Source organism: Phaethon aethereus, assembly GCF_964289735.1.
Source record: "Phaethon aethereus genome assembly, chromosome: 9".
Classification (NCBI taxonomy): Eukaryota; Metazoa; Chordata; class Aves; order Phaethontiformes; family Phaethontidae; genus Phaethon; species Phaethon aethereus.
This window is the reverse complement of record NC_138585.1, coordinates 20,367,860-20,394,152: the sequence shown is the minus strand read 5'-3', so window position 1 is coordinate 20,394,152 and position 26,293 is coordinate 20,367,860. Positions and strand designations below refer to the sequence as shown.

Genomic DNA, 26,293 nt, shown 5'->3' with positions numbered 1-26,293 from the left:
AACTAAACACACACACACCACCCCCTCCTCCCCCAGCAAACAAAAAACTCCAGATCACAGAATCATACAGAATCACAGAATCATTAAGGTTGGAAAGGACCTTTAAGATCATCAAGTCCAACCACCAGATAGATATCTAGAAGCTGGTAAGTATATACTGAGTGAGGAATCACCGCATTTTTGCCTTGTTCTGGTACCCAGTTCCTGGGCTCTGTTGGTCCGTGCCAGAGCCTCCACTCTAGGCTAGAGTGGCTGTCATAAAACTTGTCTGTAGACAGATGTCCTCTTCCAGATCAGTTACCATAGCAGTATCAGCCAGTGCAGCAAGTTGTGTGAGCTCTGTTTTGAGTTAAGTCAGGGCTAACTTAGACCATCAGTTAAAAGTGTCTTGAAGTACTCAAATGAACAGCTCTGTCGGCAGATCTGTGAGGATGGTAATTGCTGGTGAGAAGAGGGTCAGTGTCACTGACTGATATGTGTCAATATCCATGACACACAGCTGGTCTCAGAAAGGAAGAGAAAACTTCCACTTAGTCTGGGAGAACGTGTAAACTTGCTGAGCTTTTCCTGGATGGCACCTGCCTGCCTACGGCAGTGAATGCACTTATGGCTGCCATTTCCACGTGTAAGGAGCTTTCATAAGAGTGGCTGTACTGCATTTGACCACAGCTCCACTTAGCTTTCCTCGATCTCATAGCAGCCAGTAGCAGAACCCTGTTTTCAGTAAAGACGTTTTTGGTAAGTTTCTGAAGAGGACTTTTACTGAATGGTTTAAGCTTATATTTATGTAAGTAAGCACATATACAGTATATATATATGAATGGAGAGTTGTGATTTAGGAGGATTTGGGTGTCTCCTGACGGTATTTTTAGATTTTAGGCCAATAAAGTTGTGCATAGTCCCCAGCAGTAGCAGTGGAACTCATTAGAGCATGAGTGAACCTGTTGCTTTCTGTCTTTGCGATCTAAGCTTGAGTTGACTATGGAACAGTGAGCAAATATCTTACACTAATAGAGTCTTAATAGTTTTCTGGTTTAGGTTGAACTGTGGAAGTTAGGCTAGATTAACAAAGGCTAATGCTGCTAGCAAAATAGTTAAGAATTTGAATTTTGGTGGTTTAGCTTTGCTTTTTTAACATATGACTGTGCCGAAAATCCAAGGGGTGAGGTCTACCTAGAAATAAGAACAGCACACTAATGCTTTGGAGATGTAGCAAGCAATTTGAATGTCATTTTACAAGTAATGAATGATCTAAATGATCCTAGTAGAAAGTTTTGCTTTTCCTTTTGCCACAAAGGATAACGTTATGACTGTAAAGGTTTTTGTTTTGCTTTGTTTTTCTAATTTCTACCTTTTTTATGGTTCATCTTATAAAGTCAGTGTTTCAGATGTGCCTGAAGACAAATGAACTGAATAGCTTATAGTTTGCGAAGAGTTGCTGCTGCAATTCACCATTATTTAGAGGCTTCAGGAAGAAATCATTTGATTTAAAACTCAGTCCTGCACTTCCAAGTTAATACAAATTTATCCATTTCTTTCAGTGAGAGCAGGATTAAGCCCACATTTGTAAGATGTTTTTCCAGGCTTTCAAAATTAGTAGTAGGCTCACTAGTCAACATCCTCATTCAATTTCCATGTTTGTATTCCCTTTCATACACACACAGACACATCCGTATGCACAGGAAATCCTGTTTGGGGGTCCTGCCTGGAGTCTTCTTATGCCACTATTGTTAGTGCCATCAGTTGGTAACTTGTCTAAATCTGATCTGGGCACATCCACTCCTTCTATTCCCCTCCGGTGGGTTGGTTTACAGTACTCTCTCTTCCACTCCCAGCTGTTTCAGTCAGTTCAGTAGCAAAGCATTTCTCACTGTCAGTAAAGAGATGCCTGTGAGCTGGAGTAAATTTACTCTACTGACCGCTTGCTCACAACGTCAGTCAAGCCTCTGTTTTAACATGTCTGTTATTTTGCTTTGCCTGTTGTCCTGGCCTCCCAACACAACACTTATGACCTATGGACACTTTGTCTTAGTGACCATAGTGTTTAATTGGCACTCTGAGGGGGCACCATAAAGCTCTTAGTCTCTTAGTCTGCTAGAAGGGCAATAATGTCATATGGGCATTCACCATCAAGCTTTCAGCTCTTTAAAAAGATTACAGACTGGTTAGTTGTCTTGTGGCTTGGTCTTAGAACTGAGTAAACCCTTTTCTTCCCAGAGATTCTTCTACTGAGTAGAAGTACATCCTGGAAGAACATCCTTGTCCAAGAAATAGCTTTGTATGAAGTATAGTGCTTGAAAGTTCATATTTTTCAGTGCCTTTAGTGTTATATTAATTTTTAATCAAATATGCTCCATTTGCAAGTAGATTTCCCCCTGCTTCTCTTTGCTGTAGTTACTCTTATTCCTCTCTCAAATTCTGCACTAGTTTTAACATCCAAGTTTGAAACTGCCTGCAGACTGCATGTGATGCCCAGTGGCTACGGGGTCAACCTCTGCCCTCATTTAGTGTGGGCTCCATTGCCTTCTAAAGTAATAGTCCTCTGTTTTTATTATACCTACACGCATGCTTTCTTAGCTGTGTTGGTGCTTGCACAGGCACAGAAAATATAATGCAGGTAGAACTTCTTACCGAACTTAGCAGCTATGGCTCTCGGCACATACAAGCCAAGATTTAAAAACATGAGTAGTGATTTGGGGGTTTTCAACTGGACATCGTTAACGGGCCTGTCTGACAGTCAACAAAAGAGGATTAGTTTATATGGTCATCTGCTGTATCAAGGGATTTCAGTCAGTGACCTTAGAAGTCCTTTCCACTCTTATGTACTGGATCTGAACCCTGAGAAACTGTCTTCAGAGTGATAATTGCCAAAAAAGCACTGGTGGTCCTTTTAATTCCTATTCAGAGGGAGTAGGTGTGTGGAGTGAAGTGTATCAGCTTTACATGGTCACCTTCAAAAGTGGAATTGCTAGGAAAATCCTCATGGTTTTTTCCTGGAACTGTTTTGAAGCTGTGTGTATCTTTCTTTAAAATAAGAATTGTGATGCTGCCTTATCGGTGTGTCAGACATCCAGAATGTCATGCTGACCGGACATCATTTTCTGCTTTGCTGGTAACATGAATGGTATGAAGCCTGAGAAGGAAAAAAGGAACTCTCCATCCCTACCCATTGCACACAGAAGGCTGATGCTCCTGTGTGTGAGGTCCTTAGATGACAGCGGATGGTTGCTAATAGGATACTCAGTCTTTCATCCCTGGATCACTAGTTCAAATGCAGGTCAGATCAGTAGCTAGTCAAGTACTACCTGGCTGTTATTGTCTGGCTTGTAAGATGAGCTGAAGTGTGTGTCTTAACTTTGAACCCAGGCAACCATATAATTTCTATTTCTGCATAGCAGATTGTAAATGCTATAAACTTAATGTCAGTATCATAAGTAAATGAAAATACCAGCAGGTCTTACACGTCTACAGGTAACAGCAGCTGATGTGAGCTGTCCTCTGGTGGCTGAGTTAAGTGTGTGACTGCAGGCCTTGGAAAAGGCGTTTGCTGCCTTTAAACGTGTCTGAACATAAACTAAAGAGTTTTTATCTTCTCTGAGGAACCTCTGTCACATTTAGGAGATGGTCAGTGCTTTTGGTTTTGCTATGCCTGCCACCATCAAATTTCTAGTCATTAAGTGAAAATTCTCTGTGATGCATTGCCGTATGTATTATCAGCTTGGAGGTACTCAGTTTCTTTGCTTCATAGAGCAAAAGAGCTTACTGTGGCAGACACTTTCTGTTGAGATTCACTCCTTTATCAGAACACAGGATTGTAATACAAGCTGAGAAGGAAGCCCAGAGTAAAGTGAGGTCTCTGGTTCTCTCTTATGCTGCAGTAAGGGAAGGGATCGTTATAAAAATTGTGTGATTTGCGGAATTAGTAATTAATATTTTCTTTATAAATGTCATGTTTTCAGTATAAGAAAAGGTTCTTGCATTTGTGTCTATATTCAGCTCATGAGAAGGGTCTTTTGGTTGCTGCTGAGAGAGAGGTCATGCTGCTGGAAGTCACTGACAGTGGGTGTTGTCACCCCTCAGGACTGGCAGGTGCAGCAGGTGAGCCAAGAATTGAATGGAAACTGGGTTATGTTCCTCTCAACAGGTGGTCTTTCCAGGTCAAGTTAAAATATCTTTTGATACTTGTTTTATCACTTAGGACGTTCAGGCTGTTACTGCTCACTGGGTAAATAGAGATAATTTTCTGAATCTGGCCTCTGTCATCCTCCCCTCTCTCCCAAATATGCATTTGAGACTTCAGGCATTCCCAGGGTGCAGTGGTTGCTGCCAGTGCTCATTTAGTATTAGGTGACTCATTAAGCATATGCATGTACTTGCAGTGAAACTAAGAGCCAGCTTTTAGCTATTGCTAATGCATCATCTTTCTTGGTTGAATCTTATGCTGTCAGTGACTTTCTGGTACATTGGAATACCGTAGATCCAGCATCTCCAGATGGGGGAAGGATCCAGGAGATCCCATCCTTACCCAGGCTATTCTTGCAACTGAATCTTGTGAAATGTCTGACACAACATGCACGTCTGTTCTTACCTTTTTCAGTTGTCCTGGAAAGAACTGAGTAAGATTTTAACTGATTCTTGTCACTATGGGATAATTATGTTTTTAATGAAGCAAGAGATAAAAACATTAGCCATTTAGTTACTTACATACCCTCCTAGCTTTTCTCTGGGTTCAGTTATTTCTGGGCAAGCATTTTAGCTGATGTTGCTTGATCAAGGCTCATATTTAAGCAAAAAAAGTCATCCTTACACTGGAATAAGAGTGTACACAAATACTATGGAAAGCTTGATCTTCAAAGGAAAGCTTTATGAGTTAATAACTGCTTTTTAAACAGATAGTTACACTGGTTACAGAGTGGAGTTAGCAAGAGAGGGATAATGCTGGTGTAACAGTACTTGCTGTAGGTGTTTGAGACTATGGATGAGATGTGGGAATACTTCCAGCCATGGACAGCTTCATGGGAGGAAAGGCCACAGGTTCAAGATGGATGGGAGCCATAGCACGTTTCAGCCAGGTCTGTGATCTGGAAAAATATGGAGGGCTGAAACATTTGGGCATGGATAGTGTGACCTGGTCTCCATATTGTACAGCATTTCAAGATCCTGGGTAAAAGGACAGCAGTATTACATTCTGATTTTGTCCAAAATGAGCAGATTTTTGGTAGCTGCTTCCCAGAATGTGATGTCTGCAACAGTGCACTACTTGGAGAGGGGCCAAATTGACTGTGACTGGGGATGAGATTAAGATGGAAATTTTTGTCCTCACAACATCTTCTTGAAGGATGGTCAGATTTCAGTTTAGATCAGGATTTCACAAACCTTTCCAGCCAGACGAAACTACTGTTGGTGTCAGCTTGCAGGCTGATGCCAGGCAAGCAATGCTTCATAGTGGTACCCCTGCCACAATTCAGGAACCTTGATCTTGGGACAATCTCCTAACATTCCCCATCTTGTTTTCCAGATCTAGAGACAAACAGTGATCTCAACAGTGATGACTTTGAATATGAAGATGAAGCAAAACTCATTATATTTCCTGATCACTATGAAATATCATTACCCAATATAGAAGAGTTACCAGCACTGGTCAGTGAGTGTGCACAAGTGGTGATAGGAGTTGTCTCCTGCTTCAGTTTTTATCAAGATGGTGCTTTGTTTTTCTTACATGTGGTGCTTGTTTTTACACAAAGATCTTTCTTAACCAGCTATAATAGAGAGTCAGTAATTTTTAAAAGTCTGCTTTGTCTTTGTTTCTTCTGATTTCCTTTTACCTCCTGTACTCTTTCCTTTATGATGCCTGCTTGTCCCAGGGAAGTTCACATAGTACATGTTGTGCTTACTTTCCTGCTAAAATAATAACTGCCATCTAGAAGATTACTTGTATATTTAAATATATAAATAGTCTTCCTGATACTCAGTTCTGTATGTGGTTAGAATGGGCTAAATGCCAAGTTCTGTGCAGTCACTGAATCATGTTAGGTTTTGATTGACATATGTTTGTCTTCCAGGTGACAATAGCTTGTGATGCACTTGTCAGTGCAAAATCACCCTACAGGAAGCAGGACCCTGACTCCTGGGAAGACGAGCTACAGGCATCTAAACATGCCAAAACACTTGTACAGTTAGACAATGGTGTTAGAATTCCCCCCAGGTGAGGGAAAATAAGGTTTGTTCATTGTAGGCTCTCTAATACAGTCCAGAGTAACAGAACTAAAGCCAGCAACTCGGCCAGCAGTTCTCTTGCATGCCTCTGGGCTGGATGTGTATGTTTGGTTTGACCTACCATAATTGGAAATACAGGACTAGTTCCTGCCTTACTTATTTCTGCCATTTCTTCCTGTTTTCTCTTGCAGTGGTTGGAAATGCTCAAAATGTGACCTGCGGGAGAATCTATGGCTAAACCTGACGGATGGTTCTGTGCTATGTGGAAAGTGGTTCTTTGATGGCAGTGGGGGAAACGGGCATGCAATGGAGCACTACAAGGAGACAGGTTATCCCCTGGCAGTGAAATTGGGAACCATCACTCCTGATGGAGCAGGTTAGCTACCTGGCAGGTTCTGAGGTGGGGTATCTTTTGTGCATGAGACTAACAGTGTATATCTATTACCAAGTGGGTTTGTGCTTCTAGTGCTTCTAGTGATATGGAAAGAAAACCCTGTAAGTCTGTGAACCTTGATTGGGGCTGGGGGGAATGACACACACTCCAGTTGGAGAAAGCCCTTTTTTTGTCTGCTCTTCTCCTCCTAATTTATGTTTGGTGTAAATAGTAATTTGGGCTTGTATAATAGTGGATTTATAATAGAAGAATGGTATTATTTTGAAACGACAGAATCTGGAGAAACAATGTTTTCCAGTTCTGCTACATTTGCTAGGGCAAATGGTTCAATCTTATGTAACATAGAAACAATAACGGGGTAATGATTTTTAAAGTCAGAAAAGTCCCTTCTTAACAGCACGTATTGTTTTTTTTATCACTCTGGAAACTGCGCTGGTTTTCCTTATGGTTTCAGTAACATTTTGTTCAGTCTAATGAACACTTATCTTCACGGGGCTGCTATGATGCTCATTTGTAAAATGCCTGATGACCTTGAGAGGGGAAAAAAGCTATAGATGTATCCTTGCTTGCATATTCTCCAAGTGTGATGTTCTGCAGTGTTGCCGTAGAGAGGATTATGATGTGTGAGGATTAGATGGAGTAAAAACATGAGAAGCTGAAAAAGTCATAAGCAAAGAGATCCTTTGCTGCAGCTGTACAGATACAAAAAGCGGAAGAACACATAGCATGATTATATTTTGGTTTTAGTGCTTATGGCCATATGGATGAAAAATAGCTCTTTAGAGCAGCCCCCTTTTTTTAAGACCTGTCAGTTGAGAGTTTTTCATCTTTAAGTCCTATTCAGTGATGGGGAAAGGAGACTGTAGTCAGATCCAACCAACTGTGCCACAGAAACACTGAGCAAAATTCATTCTTTTCTCTTCCAGATGGAAGATTGTTTCCTTGCATGAGCCTGGTCTTGGATGATTTATATCCGAATCTCTCAGTTATTGAAGGTGTTTAGAATTTGCCCTGCTGTAGGTTTCAACTGCATCTACAGAATAAACAGAATATTCCTTAGTGGGGTTTTTTTCAATTTTTTTTTCTTTTCTTTCTCATCTTTAGCAGCAGTACTTGTTTCCTTATGGCTGCTGTCTTCCTGCCTCCCACCGATCAGCTGCTTCCTCTCTTATGTGGCCTTTGGGATAACAAAGGACAGGCTGTCATCCTTCCCTCTGAATGAGGGGCACCAGCTGTTCTCCACAGACCTTTGCTCTTCTGGATGACATTTACTTGGTTTCCCTATAGAAAAGGCTTCCCTCCCCCAACCCTCCTTGTTTCCTTTTCAGTAATTATTGTCTCTCTGATCTATATTGCAGTGGTAATCATAACCTCTCGCTAGGGCTGGATGACAGATGAGCTTGAGGAAAAAGGCTCCATGGCTGTCTGGTTTCTGCTTCCCTGGTCTGAGGGAGAAGAGGTGATGGTAGAGGAGTAATAAGCCTTAGTCCTGCTGCTGACATAACTTACTCCTTTTTCACACTAGCAAGAAGAAGAAAGAAGAGGTGCCAGTATTCCATTTATACTTACCCTACATGTACACAGAGGGAGTGGAGGAGAGCTCCTTGTCTTTCCTTGAGAAACCTGTGATGTATATATTATGAAAGATTTCTGGGGCATCAGCCCCATTTTGTAGCATTCTGTCAACAAACAGGTCTGGGATCAGGGCAGGAATTGAACCAAGCTTCTGTCTTCTGCTCTTGAACCTTGGACAGGATGCACAAGAGTCCAAAAGGTTGCTGCTTCAATAGGTTGAGTACTACTTGGCAGACTGTGCTACCTGCTGCCTCTCTCAACAGTGCCATTAGATTTCATTTCAAGTCATTGTGAGGTTTCGTGTTTGAAACTGGTTTGAGGAATGGAATGGGACTTTGGCAGTGAGCAGCCCTATCTGACAGGTGCTTGAATGAGTTGCTTTGTGGATGCCATTATCAGCAATTTGGGGGATCCTGAGCAACTTGTTTTTTCAGGGACAGTATTGCCACTGCCTGTAATCCTTTAAGTAGGAAGGAGTGATGTCCACATAGAACAGGTGTAAATCTTGAGCTGTGGAAGAAAAGAAAGTACAGGTAGTAATGTCATTTTTCTTTTCTTACCACAATATGAATAATAATGATTATTCTCCGTTTAATAATATATGTGTTGTCTGTCTCAGATTTTTCTTGGGTTTTTTGTTCCCCCCCATATTCCTCCCTTTTTTCCCTTTTCTCACTCTAATGATACCAGTTTTTGTATGTCACGTTTGCTGACTTGTCTGTGTTCCTTATCTACCAGAGTCCATACGACAGCACTACAGACCTGTGTTTGGCTTTTTTTTTTTTTTTTTTAAATAAGTGAATTCTGTCTCCCTCCCATTACTTTTTTGGCTACACAGCAGAAAGAGCTAAAGTATACAACACGCACTGGGCTTGAGCAAAAGATTAATGTGTCTTGTGTTCCATTTCTGCTGCTCTGTCAGTCTCAGACGGCTGCTCCATTTTCAGTTGCCAGAGCTGAGGGAAAACAAAATCAAAGCTTCCACATTGCAAGTAGTTACCCAAGAACAGTTCATGTGTAATCTCACTCCATTAGGTGTTTGAACTTTACAGGATCTTTTGGCTGCACTGTGACTTCACCAGAAGACTATGGGAATGTTGTGATCTCGTGCATGTGGATGAACAGTCATGTCCTCTGGGCACGCTTGCTACCACACAGTGGAATTCCAACAGATGGGCAGCTACAGCCACGCATGTGCCAGAGAGGTCAAGATCAATGTTAATAGAGAGTCTGATGGCTAATCAGCAGCTGAAAGCATGACTCAAAAGCACAATTCCCTGGTTTGAAAGAGTTAATGTTTTTCATAGCGCTGGTAAATTTTAAAAGTTTTGTTAGGTCTTTGAGTTCTTGGCTAACCTTCAACCTATCATTTCAGTGTGGGTTTGGTACTAGCAGACTTCAGGGAGACTGCCTTTTTATTAAAGTCTTATGTAAGGAATGGGCTGAATCAGAGCCAGGGTCTGTAGTTGCCAAGAGAGGGCAGAGTAAGGAACTTTCAGAAGGATTTCTGTTGTGAACAGCCTTTATCTGGGTTCCTTCTATCTTCTCCTGTATTTCATCTTTCTCCTGGCCAAGTTTTCTTTCAGCCTATGTTTGGTCATAGAGGGCAAGGTCACTGTGAGAACTGCTGGGTGTGAAGGAAACTTGGCTGAGGGAGGTGCCGGCAGACTGGCAGAGGGATTCTGGATTTTGGTATGAGACCAAAGCAGGGAAGTAGTCATTCACTACAGAGAAAGAGGCCAGAGAAGGCAAAAGATGGAAGGCCTGTTCAAGTCTTACTAGTGCATGCCTTACCACTCATATCCTTTTATGATGCCTGCAGCTTTATTGTTACTTGCTCAGGTAGATGAAACCTGCTCTAGACTCAGCTCTGTTACAGGATTTGCTTGGTAAACACTAAATATGAGGTTTTTTCTCTCACAACCATTTTGTTCTTCTGTTGAGTTTATTAAACTTGGTTTCATAATTAAAATACCATCACTAGACATATTGCTTCCCTGCACAGTTTGAACTTTGCACTGCCAAATTTCTAGAACTGAAATCTAGATCTCCCATACAATAAAGCAAGATACCTCAGTCATGAAATCAGTCTTTTTCCCTAACCACAAGATTAATCTTCAAAGTTGAATTCAATGGTGTCCAATCCAATAAAACCCTCTTTATTTCTAATAAAGAATTTCCCAGTTCTCTCTGTATCTCTGTGAGAAAAGGACATAAGTGGATTCCTTAAACTATACTAGAAATTAAATAACATTGGCAGTAGTCAGTTGGCCCCATATACTCAACAGTTCTAATGTGTCTGCCTGTATCTAGTAGCTCCACAAAAATGGAGACTCTCATGTTGCCATGTTCAAAATGTGGACTGGCTGCATATCTGAGAATTTTGCATGCCCCATTCATTGTTTTCCCTACAAATTTCTTATTTGGGGGCAGAAAATACTATGATAAGTATAAATATTCTTAGGTTTTAATACTGTGAGGGCATGTAATTTCTGTTGAGGAGAGTAGTTGAGGTATTGAGAACATTGAAGATACTTACTGAGCTATATGGATGTCTATGCATTTTTCTGCTGGTCATAACTAAACTTACAGAGTATGAATAAGGCATCTTGGATAGGCAGTCCTGTACTGAGAATGCAATGTTGGTAAACAAAGAGAAGGGATAATATTTTATACTGCAGCTCATCTGTTTCTCTCTGCTTTTGTAGATGTCTATTCCTTTGATGAAGAGGAGCCGGTTTTAGATCCGCATATAGCAAAACATTTGTCACACTTTGGAATTGACATGCTGCAGATGCAAGTGGTAGGACATCTGTCTTTTTAGTTTGTTGTTTTGTTGGGGGTGGGAGAAAAAATTGAGAAGAATGAAACTTGTAGCTTGTATTGTTTCTTTCAGACTGTTATGATAGTATTTAGTTTTGTAAAGTTCGGCCAGCCAGTCTGTATTTTATTTTCTGAGGTCTGACATGAGTGAATCATTACTCTCCAAACTGAAAATTGCCTTTTGACAGAGTTCCTTTGTAGTCTTTAGTTTATACATTTCACTTCTCATGAGTTATGTGCCATTTTCCTTCAAGATGAAAAACCACATTCAATTAGAGAAGAATATCTGGAATATTTAATCACAGTGAGTGAAGGAAAGCCTCTTGTATGTGTAAACAGATACAAATCTTAAGCAAAAATAAGCTAATCTTATTTTATTTAGTGGATAAGTAAAAAAGTGATTGAAAAGTTCTTTATGCAAAGTTATAATTCAGTTTATGTTAATAAATACATTACAAAATGAAAAAATACATCCTCTGAAATCTAGAAGACAGTGTGGTCTGTCGTGTGGTACACTAGAAAAGGACTGAGCCAAAAAGGGTCCTGTTCCTGAACTTGCTGCTGGTCCGTATTAGCAGCAAAGTCCTTTCAATAATTTGTATTTTAGTGGATGTTGATTCCAGTTCTGTTTAAATGATCTAAGAAGTCTGAATGGAATATGGTTATAAAGGCAGGTGTGTTTATTTTTTCACTGAAGAACATAGCCTAGTATATCACTACTTGAGAACCTGAAAACTTCTAAAGATGAGCAAACCTGATACTGGTTTAGTGTATTTCATTGTCCCAAGTGGAGAGAAAACTAATAACTCTAAAATAATAGAGAATAGTTAAACTGCAGTTTCAAAAGCCTTCATGGTACTAATGATATTTTTGGTATACGAATTTCCTTGCCCACGTTATTTTTTATAAATATGCTTTTATTTAGTGGGGGGCTAAAATTAGCGGGGGCTAAAAAAAGCCCCCACTGCTTTTATCCATCAGTCTTTCTCGAAAACCTCTTTTACTCAGCAACCTTGAAAGCTTAGTCTCAGCTCTTGCAAAGGTTTCACCTCTGGTCTTCAGATCAGACTGAAAAATTCTTGGTGAAGTGGTGGAGTAGTGCTAGCAGTAAATGACACTGTAGTGACCTGTACCTACAAGCTGAAAGCTGAGCTGTAAAGGGGAGAAACTTCACAATCACAAATTCTGGCTTTTCCCATTTGAAAGAAGGGAAGAGTTCTTGGATCTGCATCTCTTCATCTGGTTTGTTTGCTAGGACCAGCTTCTACAGCAGCAGATATCCGTAGCCATTACAAATGGAATACGAAACCTCAAAAAATGCAGTGTTTTGATGCTGAGGCTTGAGGTCACAACCCCGAGAGAAGTGAAGCTCCCAGCTGAGATTGAGGTCACAACTACGAACACTCAAAGAGCCAGTGGTCTGGGGTGAAGAGCTAAGAGGTATATTGGAAGAGGAAGCTGCTACTCAGCTGACCCTGATCGTCTCCTCTACATGCAGGATTTACCTCCCTTTCTCATTTGGTTTGGCTCTTTTTTTCAAGAGTATAGATTGCAGAGTTGGTGGTGATAGCAGCAGCAGCATAATTGTTGTAAAAGATACACAGATAAAAATAAATACCTTGTTGCTTTCAGACAGAGAATGGGCTAAGAGATAATGACATAAAACCAAGAGTCTCTGAATGGGAAGTGATTCAGGAAGCTGGTATGAAACTGAAGCCCATGTATGGCCCAGGATACACAGGCATGAAGAACCTGGGAAATAGTTGCTACCTCAGTGCTGTCATGCAAGCCATTTTCAGCATCCCAGAGTTTCAGCGAGCGTAAGTATCTTCCAACTAGTTCTTATCGCTAGCTGCTGTGTTCCTCAATCTCTTATTTTTCTAAGCAAAATGGTATTTTGATTTTTGTCTCACCTGCAAACAAGTCCCAGTCGGTTCTGTGGCCGCTTGGGGGGTTTAATGATTGTATTGTTCTGTTCTGGAAAAGGTTGGAACATAAACTCCACTCTGCATTTGAAATCAGAACTTACTCACATAGCTTCAATGGTGGGAAATCATATGCCACCTTGTAAACTTGATTGCTCTGTCTCTGCTTTTTATATACGTACGTACACATCTCTTCTTGGTATCATCAGTATCACATTAGGGGTTTTGCACTGGCCTTCATAGAGCTGCAGGAATCATTCTGTTGCTCCAGTGTCACTTGTGCAAAAAACTGTACTGGCACAAACATGTTAATACTGATCTATGCTAGCAATGCGCATGCATTTGATCTATGCAAAAGCAATGCACCTTTTGTATGCAGGTCTGTCTAAGAAAAGGGAAACTATCAGAGGCATTTTTAAAATTAAAACTGTAATTAAAAAAAAAAATCACTTCATGAAAATGGCAGCGCGAGCATATTTTTCCACTGAATAATTAAGAGAGTAAAAGGACAAAAGCATTTTTGTTTGTCTGCCTGTCATCCATCATAAGCACAACAGAACAAGAAATATTTCTGACTGATCAAAACTGAACACATTACTCCAAGGAGAGAAGCCTTTGTATAAAGACCAGACTATGGTTTGCAATAAGATTCAGAGTGCTCTTTCATTCCACAGTAGTAGTAGTGTGTGTGCTGACAATAAGGCTTTTAGGTTTTTGTAAAGCCTCCCAGGTTTTCATGTAGCAACTGCCTTCCAGAGAAGAAGAGGGAGAAGACTTGTGTTTACTGTGTTAGCCATATGGAGTACAGTCTGTAGATTCATTAAGTGCCAGTTTTTCTACCTGCATTCTCAAAAAATATCAAAATAGACTTTACCTAAGGGAGGCTATTTTCCACAGCCTGATCCTTGGAGTTACTTAGAGCACTTAGTATCAATTAAAGTAGTGGACATCTCCGATGAAAGAGGGACCAGGCAGAAATTAGATGTTTTCTTTCAACATGGCCAGACCTACCTAGCCTGTTTTTCTTGTGCTTGAAGGAAGCAATGCTCAGATAGTGTGCTACTAAATGCTTTGCTTTTCAACAAGCTGGCTAGAACAATATATACATCAGTGTTTGTTGTCAGGAGTTAGCCTTTGTTTCTCTGAAGAAACTCTATGGAAACATTCTTTTTACATGTTTTGGTCCTGATACAAATTTGGAATTTATTTGGCAATGTTGGTTAGGAGTAGACAATATACTCATTCTCAACTCAGCTCTATGGTTTTGAGCAACACTATCCTGCAGCTATTTCAAGATCAAGGAATAGAATTTAAATTCCAGATGAACAACAGAACCATATCCTTTATAGCTAGAAGCTTCTAAGCAAAGCTTAAATGTCCATTCCCTGATTTCTTTACTATTATATTTCCATGATAGAAGCACTCACCATGGATAGATTAAGCCATTGCTATGATGCAAAATTTAACTTCTTAGCCCAGAGGAAGCCTGCTGATGTATCATTGCTGAGGGCTGAGGATCTGTTAGGCTATTCTTGAGTAAATCTAGCTGCAATATGTGAATGTTTCTGCTTTCTTCTTGTTGCCCAGGTATGTGGGAAACCTTCCACGAATATTTGACTACTCTCCTCTTGATCCAACACAAGATTTCAACACTCAGATGTAAGTGACACTTCTCAATGGTTTACTCGGTCAAGTTAAATAGAACTAGATAATTTAATGACAGGGTGGAGAAACATCTTTGCATGGGCTTGAAAGTGAAATATGGCACAAAGTAGAATGGGAAGATTTGCCCGCTTAGTTGCAGGTAATGGTATTTCATCAGGGGGTGAAAGACAGTAAACTTCTTTTTTGCTTAGAATAAAAATCTCCTCTTCATTTCTGTTTTTCTCACATGTTCGTTTCCACCCCGCCACTTTCTTCCCTACAGGGCTAAATTGGGACACGGCCTCCTTTCAGGCCAGTACTCTAAGCCACCCATGAAATCTGAGCTTATTGAGCAGGTGATGAAAGAAGAACACAAGGTATTTGACTGAGTTTGTGCAGCCTGGTAACTAGGTAAAAGTGATATCCTGAGAAAAGGGAACAGGTGCCGGGCATTGAAGAACACGTGTGGATCCAGTATGGGATGCTTAGCAAGGTGGAATGTGCAGGATTCTAGTCAGGAATATATTAGTCAGGGGCTATTTGTGCAAAGCATTAAAGCAATGATTGGTTCCACTAATAAAGTATCTTGCTGCTTCAGTGATGAGTGCACAAGTTCATAGAACTTGCATCTTATGTTTATCTTCTCTGAGAAACAAAAAAACAAAAAGTTATCTTGAGAGTCCTCAGTGTTTGGAAGCAAACTTCTAAACCCTCTTTAAATTTCAGAAAGAAGTATAAAGAGCTAAAGAGTTGTTTCCAGGAAGTGTCTGACACTGTTCCACCTGATTTCAGGAGAAGCTGTCTAGGTAATGCAAGATTAAGTCGTGCTGGAGGCTTTCATGTAGATGGAAGGGGCCATGCAGAGCCATGTCCACTGGGGCTTTATTCAAGTGTTTCATGGTACAGAAATCATGTAGAAGCATGTTTGTGCCAGTGGGATCCATCTTGGAAGCACAGTAGTATATGTGGTTTTGGATTTAAATTGAAACTCTAACTGCTGGACAACCTGGGCAGAACCATGTATATATCTTGATTTATAGTAATTCACAATAGAAAAAAAACCTTGGAATCACCTTTGTCAGAATAGGCAATTTCAGAACAAAGGTATACTGAGGGGCAAGTATTGTATAGCTAACATGCTAGACACAAAGGAGAGAGGAATTGGAGGATGAAATAACCTTTTCCCATGTTTAGGTAATACAGAATTTTATTTCTCTGTCATAGTGAGTGTTACCAGTGGGGGACTTTTATTTTTACTGTAATTTTCAGTAATTTTGCAGAAAAACAGATACTTAGCTCACGGTATCTAGCTAGTATCTAGCTTCAAGAGCTCATGTATTGTTGGCTCTGTAATCTTCATATTGCCTTTGTGGCGTTCTTCTGCAACATGAAAGTTGCTTGTTTCTCTTACGCTGCAAAAATCATCCAGGTGTATGTTGGCACTGTAACATCCACAGACCTTTGCCTTCATCTGCCTGTGCTTTTTCCTCACCCAGCAATGAATACATTCACTCTCACAGTCATCAGAAAGCCTCTTCTTTGTCCAACAGTCTTTTGGTTTTAGCAGTAAGGATAATTTTTGATGAAGGCCTGACTGATCTGTTTGGATTAACAAGGTTCATGGGGACTGCTTGATTCACTGGTTTATCATTTTACCTGTTCTTGCTTGGCTTTTGTGAAGAAGAAAAGCTGTCAGTAGCTTAGTGGTGAGACGGTAAAATTTATTCTCTTTCCAAGTTGGTAAGTTTCTATCAGCCTTTGGAGAGTGAGATTAGTTCAGATTTTGCCTCTCTGCTCAAACTCTGCTGCTTTTGGAATTGCCTTTGTTTTCCCTAGAGTCATCCAATTAACTGTTGTCTTAAGCAAAATGTTAGTTATTGGTACAACGTTATCTACCCAAGCAAATCTATTATTTTAGATTTGTTTTGCTATTCAAACCATCTACCCTGAAACATCTTGTTTAGTGTGATGCTGGGAAAACGACTTAGAATATATTTTTGTCCCTGCCAACCTCTGTTATTGTGATCTCCAAGCAGCATGTGGAGTCAAACCACAGACTCCACAGATGGGATATTTAGAAATGAAAGGTCAACTAATAACCAATACTGAAATAATACCTATAGAAAAGAGCTGTCTTATGGAGAAAGAATCTCTTATACTAAGTTGTAGTTTTATACACAGTAGGAGTCCTGCATGCTTCTGTCCCAGAATCATGGTGATAGTTTCCATGGAAATGAATATTTTCCTCTACCTTCATCTATCAGTTATCGATACAGAACTTTCTCTTTCTGAAATCAAAATGGCGAGGAGATTTCGGATTAAAGACATAGCATCTGGTACAGAGTAGTTTGTATGATCTGAAAGTCCTATGTCTCCTGAATAATTGCTTTGTACAGTAGCTATTCATTGTTTTGGAACAACGATTGAATCCTGCTTGTTCCCTTTAAATAAAGATTAAAACTTATCAACACATCACTGTGACTAAGGAATAGTGGAATAGATTTCAACAGACTCCTCACATTAAATTATGTATACTGACTGACCTGCTTTCTTAAACGCATACAGGTTATGAATTAAGAATAATGTACTGAAAGTTCAGGGACTTGAACCCTTCAAATAGAGCTACACCTCCATGTTTAGCCCGGCAGCCACTACTAGCAATGAGATACTGAGAACTTTTTAATGACAGATGGTATTCTATAAATATTCATGGTACTGTGTGGAGCTAACATTTTTCACCATAGGAGTTTAGTGTGGAAACGGCAGCAGTTTTCTTGGACCCACTTTAACATTAAAAACAGGATGAAAGCCTTAAGGGTCATCAGCTAGGACTTGATTTTCTGTTTAGAGCTTTGCTATTTCTTCTCTTATTTTTCTTGTCCTTGAGGTGGTTTAGAGAGCAAAATCCAATCTTCTTCTATAGACTGTCACACATGGGATGTTTCTCTTCTCCCTGCTCAATTGGTCAAGTAAAAACTGTATAGATGGAAACAAGCCTTGATTCCAAACTCATTGCATTATATATCAGGGCAAATGTGCCACCTTGCCATATTCTTGCTTCTGACATAGAAAGAAGCCTGGTATATAGTAATTTGGATTGGTTTATGCATTTCTCTCCCCAGTCCTAGCTTTGATGAAAGGCCGCGGAGACACTGAAGTGATACGTAACCCAAGTTTCAGAAGTCCCTAGAACATCTCTTTGTTCAAGCAATACTGAGCCTTGGTCTCTTCACAAGAGCCTTTAAAAAGCACCTTAACCTAATGTGGTTGCTGGTGTACTGCCAGGAATAGAAAAAGCATTAAAATTGAGAATTTGATTTCAGTGGGCCTAGAAATACCTTACCTTGGTAAAACCAAAAATAAAATTTTGCTCTTTTAGTATATGTTTTATGTGACTTCTATTTCATGCTGCTTTTTCTATTTTTATGTTGGTATGATAGCACAACTGTAGTAATGAGTGACATCGGCTGAGTATTTAACAGCCTCTGATATATCCTAAAGGCTACACTTTTGCTTGGATTGTCTTGAAAATTATTTGGTCTCATGGAGGATGAGGGCAAATCTGAGTAAAAGATTCTGACCCTTTCAAAAGTGTTACTTAAAAGGGATAATAGCTAGTGTTGTCTTGAGGGTGCAGTTTAGGGTGGTTGGGGAGGCTTCCTAAAGTCGTATAGAGGGTGAGAAAGTCAAAACTAGGACTCTCTTGGAAGCTGGAGATTTCCTGGCTTATGGTAGTTCTGTACTTATGTAACTGAATGCCTAAAGGCAGTATATTCCGGTCCTTCAATATGACCGGCACTTGCAAATTGCAAATTCACGTCTGTTCTTACCAACCCATCTGGGAACGCGTGCTGCACACATTAGTTGTTCTCTGTTTGATTCTGTAGAGATCTCTGGAAAGGTTTTGTCCTGAGTAAAGCTGCTAGCTGATATACCAAAGTCCTTCAATACTCACATACTTGTAGGTGGAACAGGGTTCTGAAAGGAATTTCAAATGTTAGAAATCAATGTAGGCTTTTAGGCTTTCTGAAAACTACTAACCTTTAGCAAGCTTTTAGTAATCTCTTTTAACTTGCAAATGCTATAGAAAAATCAGAGTGAATGCTGTAGGAACTAGATCATATAACATATTCTAAAACTCTCAAATCATGTTTCAGGACTCTTTCCATTTTTATTAAAACGGAAAACCAGACGAAACTGAAACTATCACTTCTCCAGTGGCAGAAATGGGCCATAGATAGATGTAGTGGAATGACTTTGGGATATTTGGTCCAGGAATTAATAAAAAATCCTTGTTTAAAAGATTTTTCTTTCTTTTATTTAGCCTCAACACAATGGAATATCTCCACGAATGTTTAAAGCTTTTATAAGTAAAGGCCACCCAGAATTTTCCTCTAATAGACAACAAGACGCACAGGAATTTTTCCTACATCTTATAAATCTAGTAGAGGTGAGAAAATCTGAATTACTGCATGTCCCTATGCATTTTTTACCATATTGAAGTCTGTCTTGGAATATTCGTGAATTGGGTATGTTTATTATTATTATTCCAAATCTATATCGTTGTTGGGAGTAAACTAATTACCGTGTGCAGTTCTTTTACAAATCCCAGCTGTATGTCATTGAATCACTATGGGAGGAAGCACTTCCCTGCTGAAAGCAAAGTCAGTTGAATATTTCTGTATAAAACATTAGTTCCGCTGCTCTCAGCTCAATGCTGTGTGTAAAAGAATCAGTACTGTGAATTTTAGTACGGTCTTTCCGAAAAGGAAATTTACAAATATATGCAGTTTTGATTTCAAGCATTTATTTGTGGTCCATCCTTCCTCCCTCTTTTTCCCATTTTCTCCAAGAATCGAGAGTGTTTATTCACGTGTTACAGTCTAGGTGAAGTTATTAACATTTGCGTGCATAATGTTCCACATCCCAAAACGCATGTACTGATCATAGGGTGGTTAGAAGACATTTTTCTGGGTTTTGCCTGATAGCAGACATTAACATGAACAATAAGAGGAGGTATTTGTATGACATTCCCATCCGGATAATGAACTACAAGTTGCTTGTTCTGTTTCAGTGCAGATTCAGAGTGGTAGATCAATTCTGTTTGCTGAAAGGATGCTCCATGTTATTTACCTGAGCTTTCTATCTTTACTATAACCTGCCACCTTCCTACCTTCTTCTGTTCACCTTGACTCAGATTCTTTAGGCACATACTCTGCAAGTTACTAATGTGTAGAAAGATACTGCTGTGTATGTAGACATTGTGGACTTCAGTGGGATTCTCTGTGGGTGCAAGAGTTCTGCATGCAAAAAAACGCAAGCTGAGCTGTCAGATCTGGGTGCAAGTTTGGTGTCGTAGTGCTTGCCATAAAGCAACCGGCAGCCTTTGGGTTCTCTGCTCATTTTAATGATTGTCACTTAAATGATTGGATCTAATATTCCTTTCAGAGGAACCCTGTAGGTTCAGAAAACCCTAGTGATGTTTTCCGGTTCCTGGTGGAAGAACGCACACAATGCTGCCAGTCCAGAAAGGTCCGCTACACAGAGAGGGTGGACTATATCATGCAGTTACCTGTTGCCATGGAGGCAGCAACAAACAAAGGTAAAGAAAGAAACTGGTCCATTGACTTGACCTTCTGGTGACTCTTTCAACCATGAGGGAATGAAGTTCTCACCCCCATATGGTCTCCTTGTATGAATAGAATGGTTCAAGGCCATGGGGCAAATCAAACCAATGAACCGATCAGGCGAAAGTTACTTGGTTTGGTTTTCTTTAAAGGAGATTTTAAACACATATGAGTTTGTGGCTTTACTGTCCCTGATTATATTTTTGGGGAAGAAGGATTCTACCTGGATATTTGCAATATTTCAGATTTCGTCTCAGACTGTGGGACCACCACTCAGGAGGCATATACCACCAAGAATGGTAGCAGTTTGTATGATAAAGATGTCAGACTTGTGATTTAAAACCCTAACCTGGATTTGACCCAGGGATGTGCCACACCATTTGTAGTACAATTTACTTACCCTTGTTCTTTGTGAGTGTGTGTGCCCAGAGATCCCCATTAGGATTGGATTTCCTTCGTCCTGAAAAGTATGTAAAAACTTCCTAATACTAAAAAAGGAACTGAACATACTAGCTAATGACTATCCTGTGAAAACACACATACAAAATAAATTAAAAACAAACAAACAAACCTAAAAAGCCAAATGGGCTTTGTGTTCTTTAGCAGCAGATTTTAAGATCTAACCTGACAATAGAGAATAGGGGTATAAGATAGTTTGTCATTGATAAAGCAAAAATACACAATTTTTTGATATCCTGGGCTTGAGAGGAGGGAAGGAAGATGTAGTGGTGGACGTTGATTTAATATACAGGAATGATATTTTCATGCCTGTGAGCTGCCTGAGAAAGCATACTTGTTTTTCAAGGAGAAAATGTCTGAGGCGGCTAGAAGACTTGGAAGCAGGAGGGAGGCATGACAAATCTTGGTTGCCCCTGCAGTCAGTGATGGACTCTTGCAGACTGAGATAATAAATCATAGAACTGTTTAGGTTGCAAAGACCTTTAAGATCATTGAGTCCAATGATTAACCTAGCACTGCCAAGTCCACCACTAAACCATGTCCCTAAGCACTACATCTACATGTCTTTTAAATACCTCCAGGGATGGTGACTCAACCACTTCCCTGGGCAGCTTGTTCTAATGCTTGATAACCTTTTCAGTGAAGACATTTTTCCTAATACCCAATCTAACCCTCTCCTGGCGCAACTTGAGGCTGTTTCCTCTTGTCCTATTACTTGCTACTTCGGACAAGAGACTGACACCCACCTCACTACTTGTTCTCCAGACCCCTCACCAGCTTCATTGCCCTTCTCTGCACACACTTCAGCACCTCAACGTCCTTCTTGTAGTGAGGGTTCCAAAACTGAACACAATATTCAAAGTGTGGTCTCACCAGTGTGGAGTACAGGGGAACGATCATTTCCCCAGTCCTTCTAATGTATGCTTGAGGTAAATAAATGTATGCTTGAGGTGGAAGTGAAGGGGACATCACAGAAACACTAGAAGGGGGATATGCCTCTGGTTTTCTTCATAATCTCAAAATTTAAAATATTTTAAAGCTAGAAGAACTATTGTCATTGTTTGATCCGATCCTTTGAAGTAGCACAAGACAGAGAATTCCAACTACTGCTTGTCTCCTAGCCCACAACTCCTTGAACTGGACAATATATTTTAAAAAGACCATTTTGATTTGAAACTTTAAGTTTTGGAGAACTTCGCATTCTTTGTTCATCAGTTTCAGTGATGATTCTATTGCTTATAAACATGTTATTTCCAGGTAATGGCTCAGGAAGTATATTAGTTTATGAATTTACCATATGTCACTGCTCAGATTACCAGTGTCAGGATTCTTTCTAGATCATACGTAATCCTGTCTTGTCTAGAAAGTCAAATGACACAAGAAAAACAGCAATAATTTTCCAAATCAGACTGAGCTGATAAAGTGGGTAGTTGGTACTATTAACACAGGATTCTGGCTGGTTTTGGCAAGGTTTTAATTGCCTGTTGCCCACTATTTCCATTCCTGTGTTTTCACCATGAACAGAAACCTTCAGAAGAGAGATGCGATTGTAAGTGTAGCTCCTGACCCCAATGCAGACAAAAAGATTTGATGTCTAGTTAGAGCCATGTAAAAGTTCTATTGATTAGTAGGTTTTTGCATTTCTAAAACTTGCAAAAATAAGACTGGTGAGGGATATCATAACCACAAAAATCTTAATTTAGCTTTTAGTGTAATGTATATTTCTCAGATGAATTAATTGCCTATGAATTGAAGAGACGAGAAGCAGAAGCTGCAAGGAGACCTCCACCAGAGCTTGTCCGTGCCAAGATCCCATTTAGTGCATGTCTGCAGGCCTTTTCTGAACCAAACAATGTAGAGGATTTCTGGAGCAGTGCCCTTCAAGCAAAATCTGCAGGAGTTAAGTAAGTGTGTGTCTGTTAAAAACCTATATGGTAGAGCTCTATGCTTATCTTGGTACCTGGTCATGATGCAGAGAGAAATAGACAAAGGCATAGTGGGCTTTGGCATTGTGTTAGTGTTGGGGCTCATAAATGTGATGTGCAGATCAAGCTTGACATGTTGTAATGACCAATTGAGCAGGAAATAAATTGTTCTCAACTGTTAAACTTCAAGAGGGGATGTGGTCTGGTTGTTAAGAGTTTGAACTTTAAATGCTTGTAGCTTAATTGTCTGCCCACGTTTTAAAATTGGATCCTATGTATCAACTAGTGATAGACCTCAGTATTGCATGGTAGGAGATACACTCTGGATCTCTGTGCTGAGTGTCTTGATGTGTATTCATTTGACTAAAAATGCTGAATGGCATTGTGTGGCAACAAAACAGGGTGAAGCAAACAAAGGTTGAGTTTCTTGTAAGAAAGTTCTTTAGATGGGTGGAGACTTTTGCATTTTTGAAGTGCTATGCTGAAAACTTTTTTTTATTATGTTACTATATTTTGTGGTGTTCGTGTTTGGATTTCATCCCATCATTTTTGCATGCTACAGTGTTTGGTTGCATCTGTTAAGTTTGTTATCACTTACATAGGGCCATGGTACAAGATGGGCATAGAAAAGAAGGAACACATCTTGTGTGTTTATAGACAGATAGATAAAAGAACCAGGAACATCTTGGGATTAAATAAGCATTAAGAAGAAAGAGGACAGCAGGTAGAGATCAGTGCAATTTTCAGGGGCAGTATTTCTTATTGAGAATAAGAGTTAATCTCTTATGTAGTTCCATTTCTATGTCAGCAGCAAGAAGTGGTTGAAAATGGGGCTCTGCAACTGGTTTTCTGAGGGTAGGTACCTTCTATTTTTAGATCACTTAACATATCAACAAGTCATTGCTGTCTTAGCGTACAGTTTCACTAACATTGTACTGAAAATTGGGAGGGAAGTGCACATGGTAGAGAAAAATGCACCAGAAATCTAAAGGCTTTTGTATTAATTGTGAACATGTTGGAAGAACATTCTAGCCTTTAAATAGATCCAGGGTTAATTTGTAATTTAGCTGTTCTTCATACCCTAGGTATTTAAAAGCATTGGAAGATGAAGAATAATTTGCTATTTAAAATTCAAAAATTTTGTGCTGTAGATGATAAAGTTACTAAAATTGCAAGGTGATGCTAACAAGAATTTAGAAAGTAGTTATTTATAGTATGGTGGGAAGGCCTTATATTTATGATGCATTTACTGTATTTTACCCAGAGTTAGGTGAATTAGAAGAAAGGATGGTATGTGTGAGTGGAAGATAAAGGGACGGGTGCAGGAGATTAAATGTGGGAAAAATGGGAGCATAGCGAAGGATAGTGGCAGTACATATGACATTACATTGTGTTCAAGATCAAACTTTTTCTTTTCACTAAGTGGGCAAATATCAGGGATCCCCTTAAACTCAAGAGTCATCCTCTGTTTTGATAAAGATCATAGTAGCTCAATAAGAACATCATGCAGATTTTTATATAGCACTTTCAAGTGGAAAAACTACAAATGACAGCTTTTTTTATCTTTGCTTAATGAAATACTTTATTGGTGGACTGATACTTCATGGACAATGCTACTGCTACTAGAAAGGGAGTGAAAAAAATGCAGATTTAAGTGTTACTCCATTCTGTCCGAGTTGTGTTTTAAGCACATGCTCTTAAGTTCTAGGCAATATATAATTCAAAATGTATTTCCTGACATTGAACTTGCAACAACTTGAGTAAGCAAGTTTAATATTAGTTGTAGTTGTTTTCTGTATCTTCCTACAAGCCGAATTGTCTGCAAGGGCTGACATTTAGGATATGAATGCATAGAAAACTACTGCTATACTTCTCCACTGTACCTGAAAACTTCTTTGTGAAATTTATGTGTATAAAAATCCATCACTATTCATCTCACTCGGGGCTAAAGTTACTCATCTCAGTGTGCATGAGGTACTGAAATCCGTGCTGCTTGTGATTTTCTTGCCTTGTTTCACTGAAGTGTATTTATTGTGCTTCCCAGGACTTCTCGTTTTGCTTCATTTCCTGAGTACTTAGTGGTGCAGATAAAGAAATTCACCTTTGGCCTTGATTGGATACCCAAAAAGCTTGGTATGTGCTTTTTATATGTACCTTTTTCTCATTATATCCAAGATAACCTATAAGGTGTACATGCTTTGGTCTATGCAGACCTGGCTAGAGTCTCAAATTTATACTGTGAAGATCTTAATTGAATCTTCTTTTCTTTTATGACAAATTAAACGAATCCATCAGGTCTATGGTGTTAAAATACAATTTCATGTAGTCTGACCTCCTAGTTAAATTGTGCTTTAGTGTTCCAAATTTCTCAAATAACCATTTTCAGGAGGAGATCCTGGCTGTGTGTGTAGCTTGAGTACCAGAGTCCCCCTCTCTGAAGGGGCAGGTTGCGTCATGAGGTCATTTTGCTGGATTCATAAGCTCAGCCTGTTTCTCTGCTTTTGTAGATGTTTCTATAGACATGCCAGATTTCCTAGATATCAGTCACCTTCGGGCCAGGGGTCTTCAGCCAGGAGAAGAAGAACTTCCAGACATTGCTCCTCCCATTATCATTCCTGATGACCCAAAAGGTATTTACTGACTACTTCTCTCTTGTTTGTCTCCTGTATTCCTCTTTCGCTCTAGCACATATTGATTCTCCGTAAACTTCATCTTTTGGCGCTATGGACAAAAAAGCAGCTCTGTGTTTGAAGACTCTTTCTTTTAAGCTAAAGTTCAGAAACAAGGATATTAGAATATCCACCTTCCTCATTCCCTGGGTTTCTCGGGAGAATGAAGTGTTTTATAGCAAGTAAGATCATGTTTTACTAGACCCAGGTTGTTGCAATTTCCTCCAGATGACTTAAGTTTGGGTGCCTTAGTATTTGATAGAAAACCAGTAATCACAGAATCACAGAGTCATTAATGTTGGAAAGGACCTTTGAGATCATCAAGTCCAACCGTTAACCCAACACCACCATGCCCCCTAAACCATGTCCCGAAGCGCCACATCCACGCATTTCTTGAATACTTCCAGAGATGACTCCACCACCTCCCTGGGCAGCCTGTTCCAATGCTTGACCACTCTCTCGGTGAAGAAATTTTTCCTAATATCCAATCTAAACCTCCCCTGTCACAACTTGAGGCCATTTCCTCTCGTCCTATCACTAGTTACTTGGGAGAAGAGACCAACACCGACCTTGCCACAACCCCCTTTCAGGTAGTCGTAGAGAGCGATAAGGTCTCCCCGCAGCCTCCTCTTCTCCAGACTAAACAACCTCAGCTCCCTCAGCCACTCCTCATAAGACTTGTGCTCCAGACCCCTCACCAGCTTCGTTGCCCTTCTTTGGACACACTTGAACACCTCAATGTCCTTCTTGTAGTGAGGGGCTCAAAACTGAACACAGTATTTGAGGTGCGGCCTTACCAGTGCCAAGTAGAGGGATACGATCACTTCCTTACTCCTGCTGGCCACACTATTTCTGATACAGGCCAGGATGCTGTTGGCCTTCTTGGCCACCTGGGCACACTGCTGGCTCATGTTCAGCCGGCTGTCAACCAGCACCCCCAGGTCCCTTTCTGCCGGGCAGCTCTCCAGCCGCTCCTCCCCAAGCCTGTAGCGTTGCATGGGGTTGTTGTGACTGAAGTGCAGGACCCTGCACTTGG

At 40.0% G+C, this 26,293-nt stretch overlaps 1 protein-coding gene across 1 annotated transcript in view; it reads left to right on the top strand.

The window, feature by feature from the left end:
* The window catches only part of USP13 (ubiquitin specific peptidase 13), a gene marked incomplete at both ends in the record, with an annotated part of 37,513 nt that overhangs the window by 4,418 nt on the left and 6,802 nt on the right, over positions 1 to 26,293 (top strand). Inside the window, 13 exons of the mRNA XM_082003471.1 lie at positions 3,997 to 4,098; positions 5,519 to 5,640; positions 6,063 to 6,205; positions 6,408 to 6,592; positions 10,894 to 10,988; positions 12,641 to 12,828; positions 14,521 to 14,592; positions 14,861 to 14,954; positions 18,902 to 19,027; positions 20,026 to 20,179; positions 22,393 to 22,567; positions 24,633 to 24,721; positions 25,096 to 25,218. Of these exons, the coding sequence (XP_081859597.1) occupies positions 3,997 to 4,098; positions 5,519 to 5,640; positions 6,063 to 6,205; positions 6,408 to 6,592; positions 10,894 to 10,988; positions 12,641 to 12,828; positions 14,521 to 14,592; positions 14,861 to 14,954; positions 18,902 to 19,027; positions 20,026 to 20,179; positions 22,393 to 22,567; positions 24,633 to 24,721; positions 25,096 to 25,218 (1,668 nt within the window). The remainder of the gene's footprint in view (positions 1 to 3,996; positions 4,099 to 5,518; positions 5,641 to 6,062; positions 6,206 to 6,407; positions 6,593 to 10,893; positions 10,989 to 12,640; positions 12,829 to 14,520; positions 14,593 to 14,860; positions 14,955 to 18,901; positions 19,028 to 20,025; positions 20,180 to 22,392; positions 22,568 to 24,632; positions 24,722 to 25,095; positions 25,219 to 26,293) is intronic.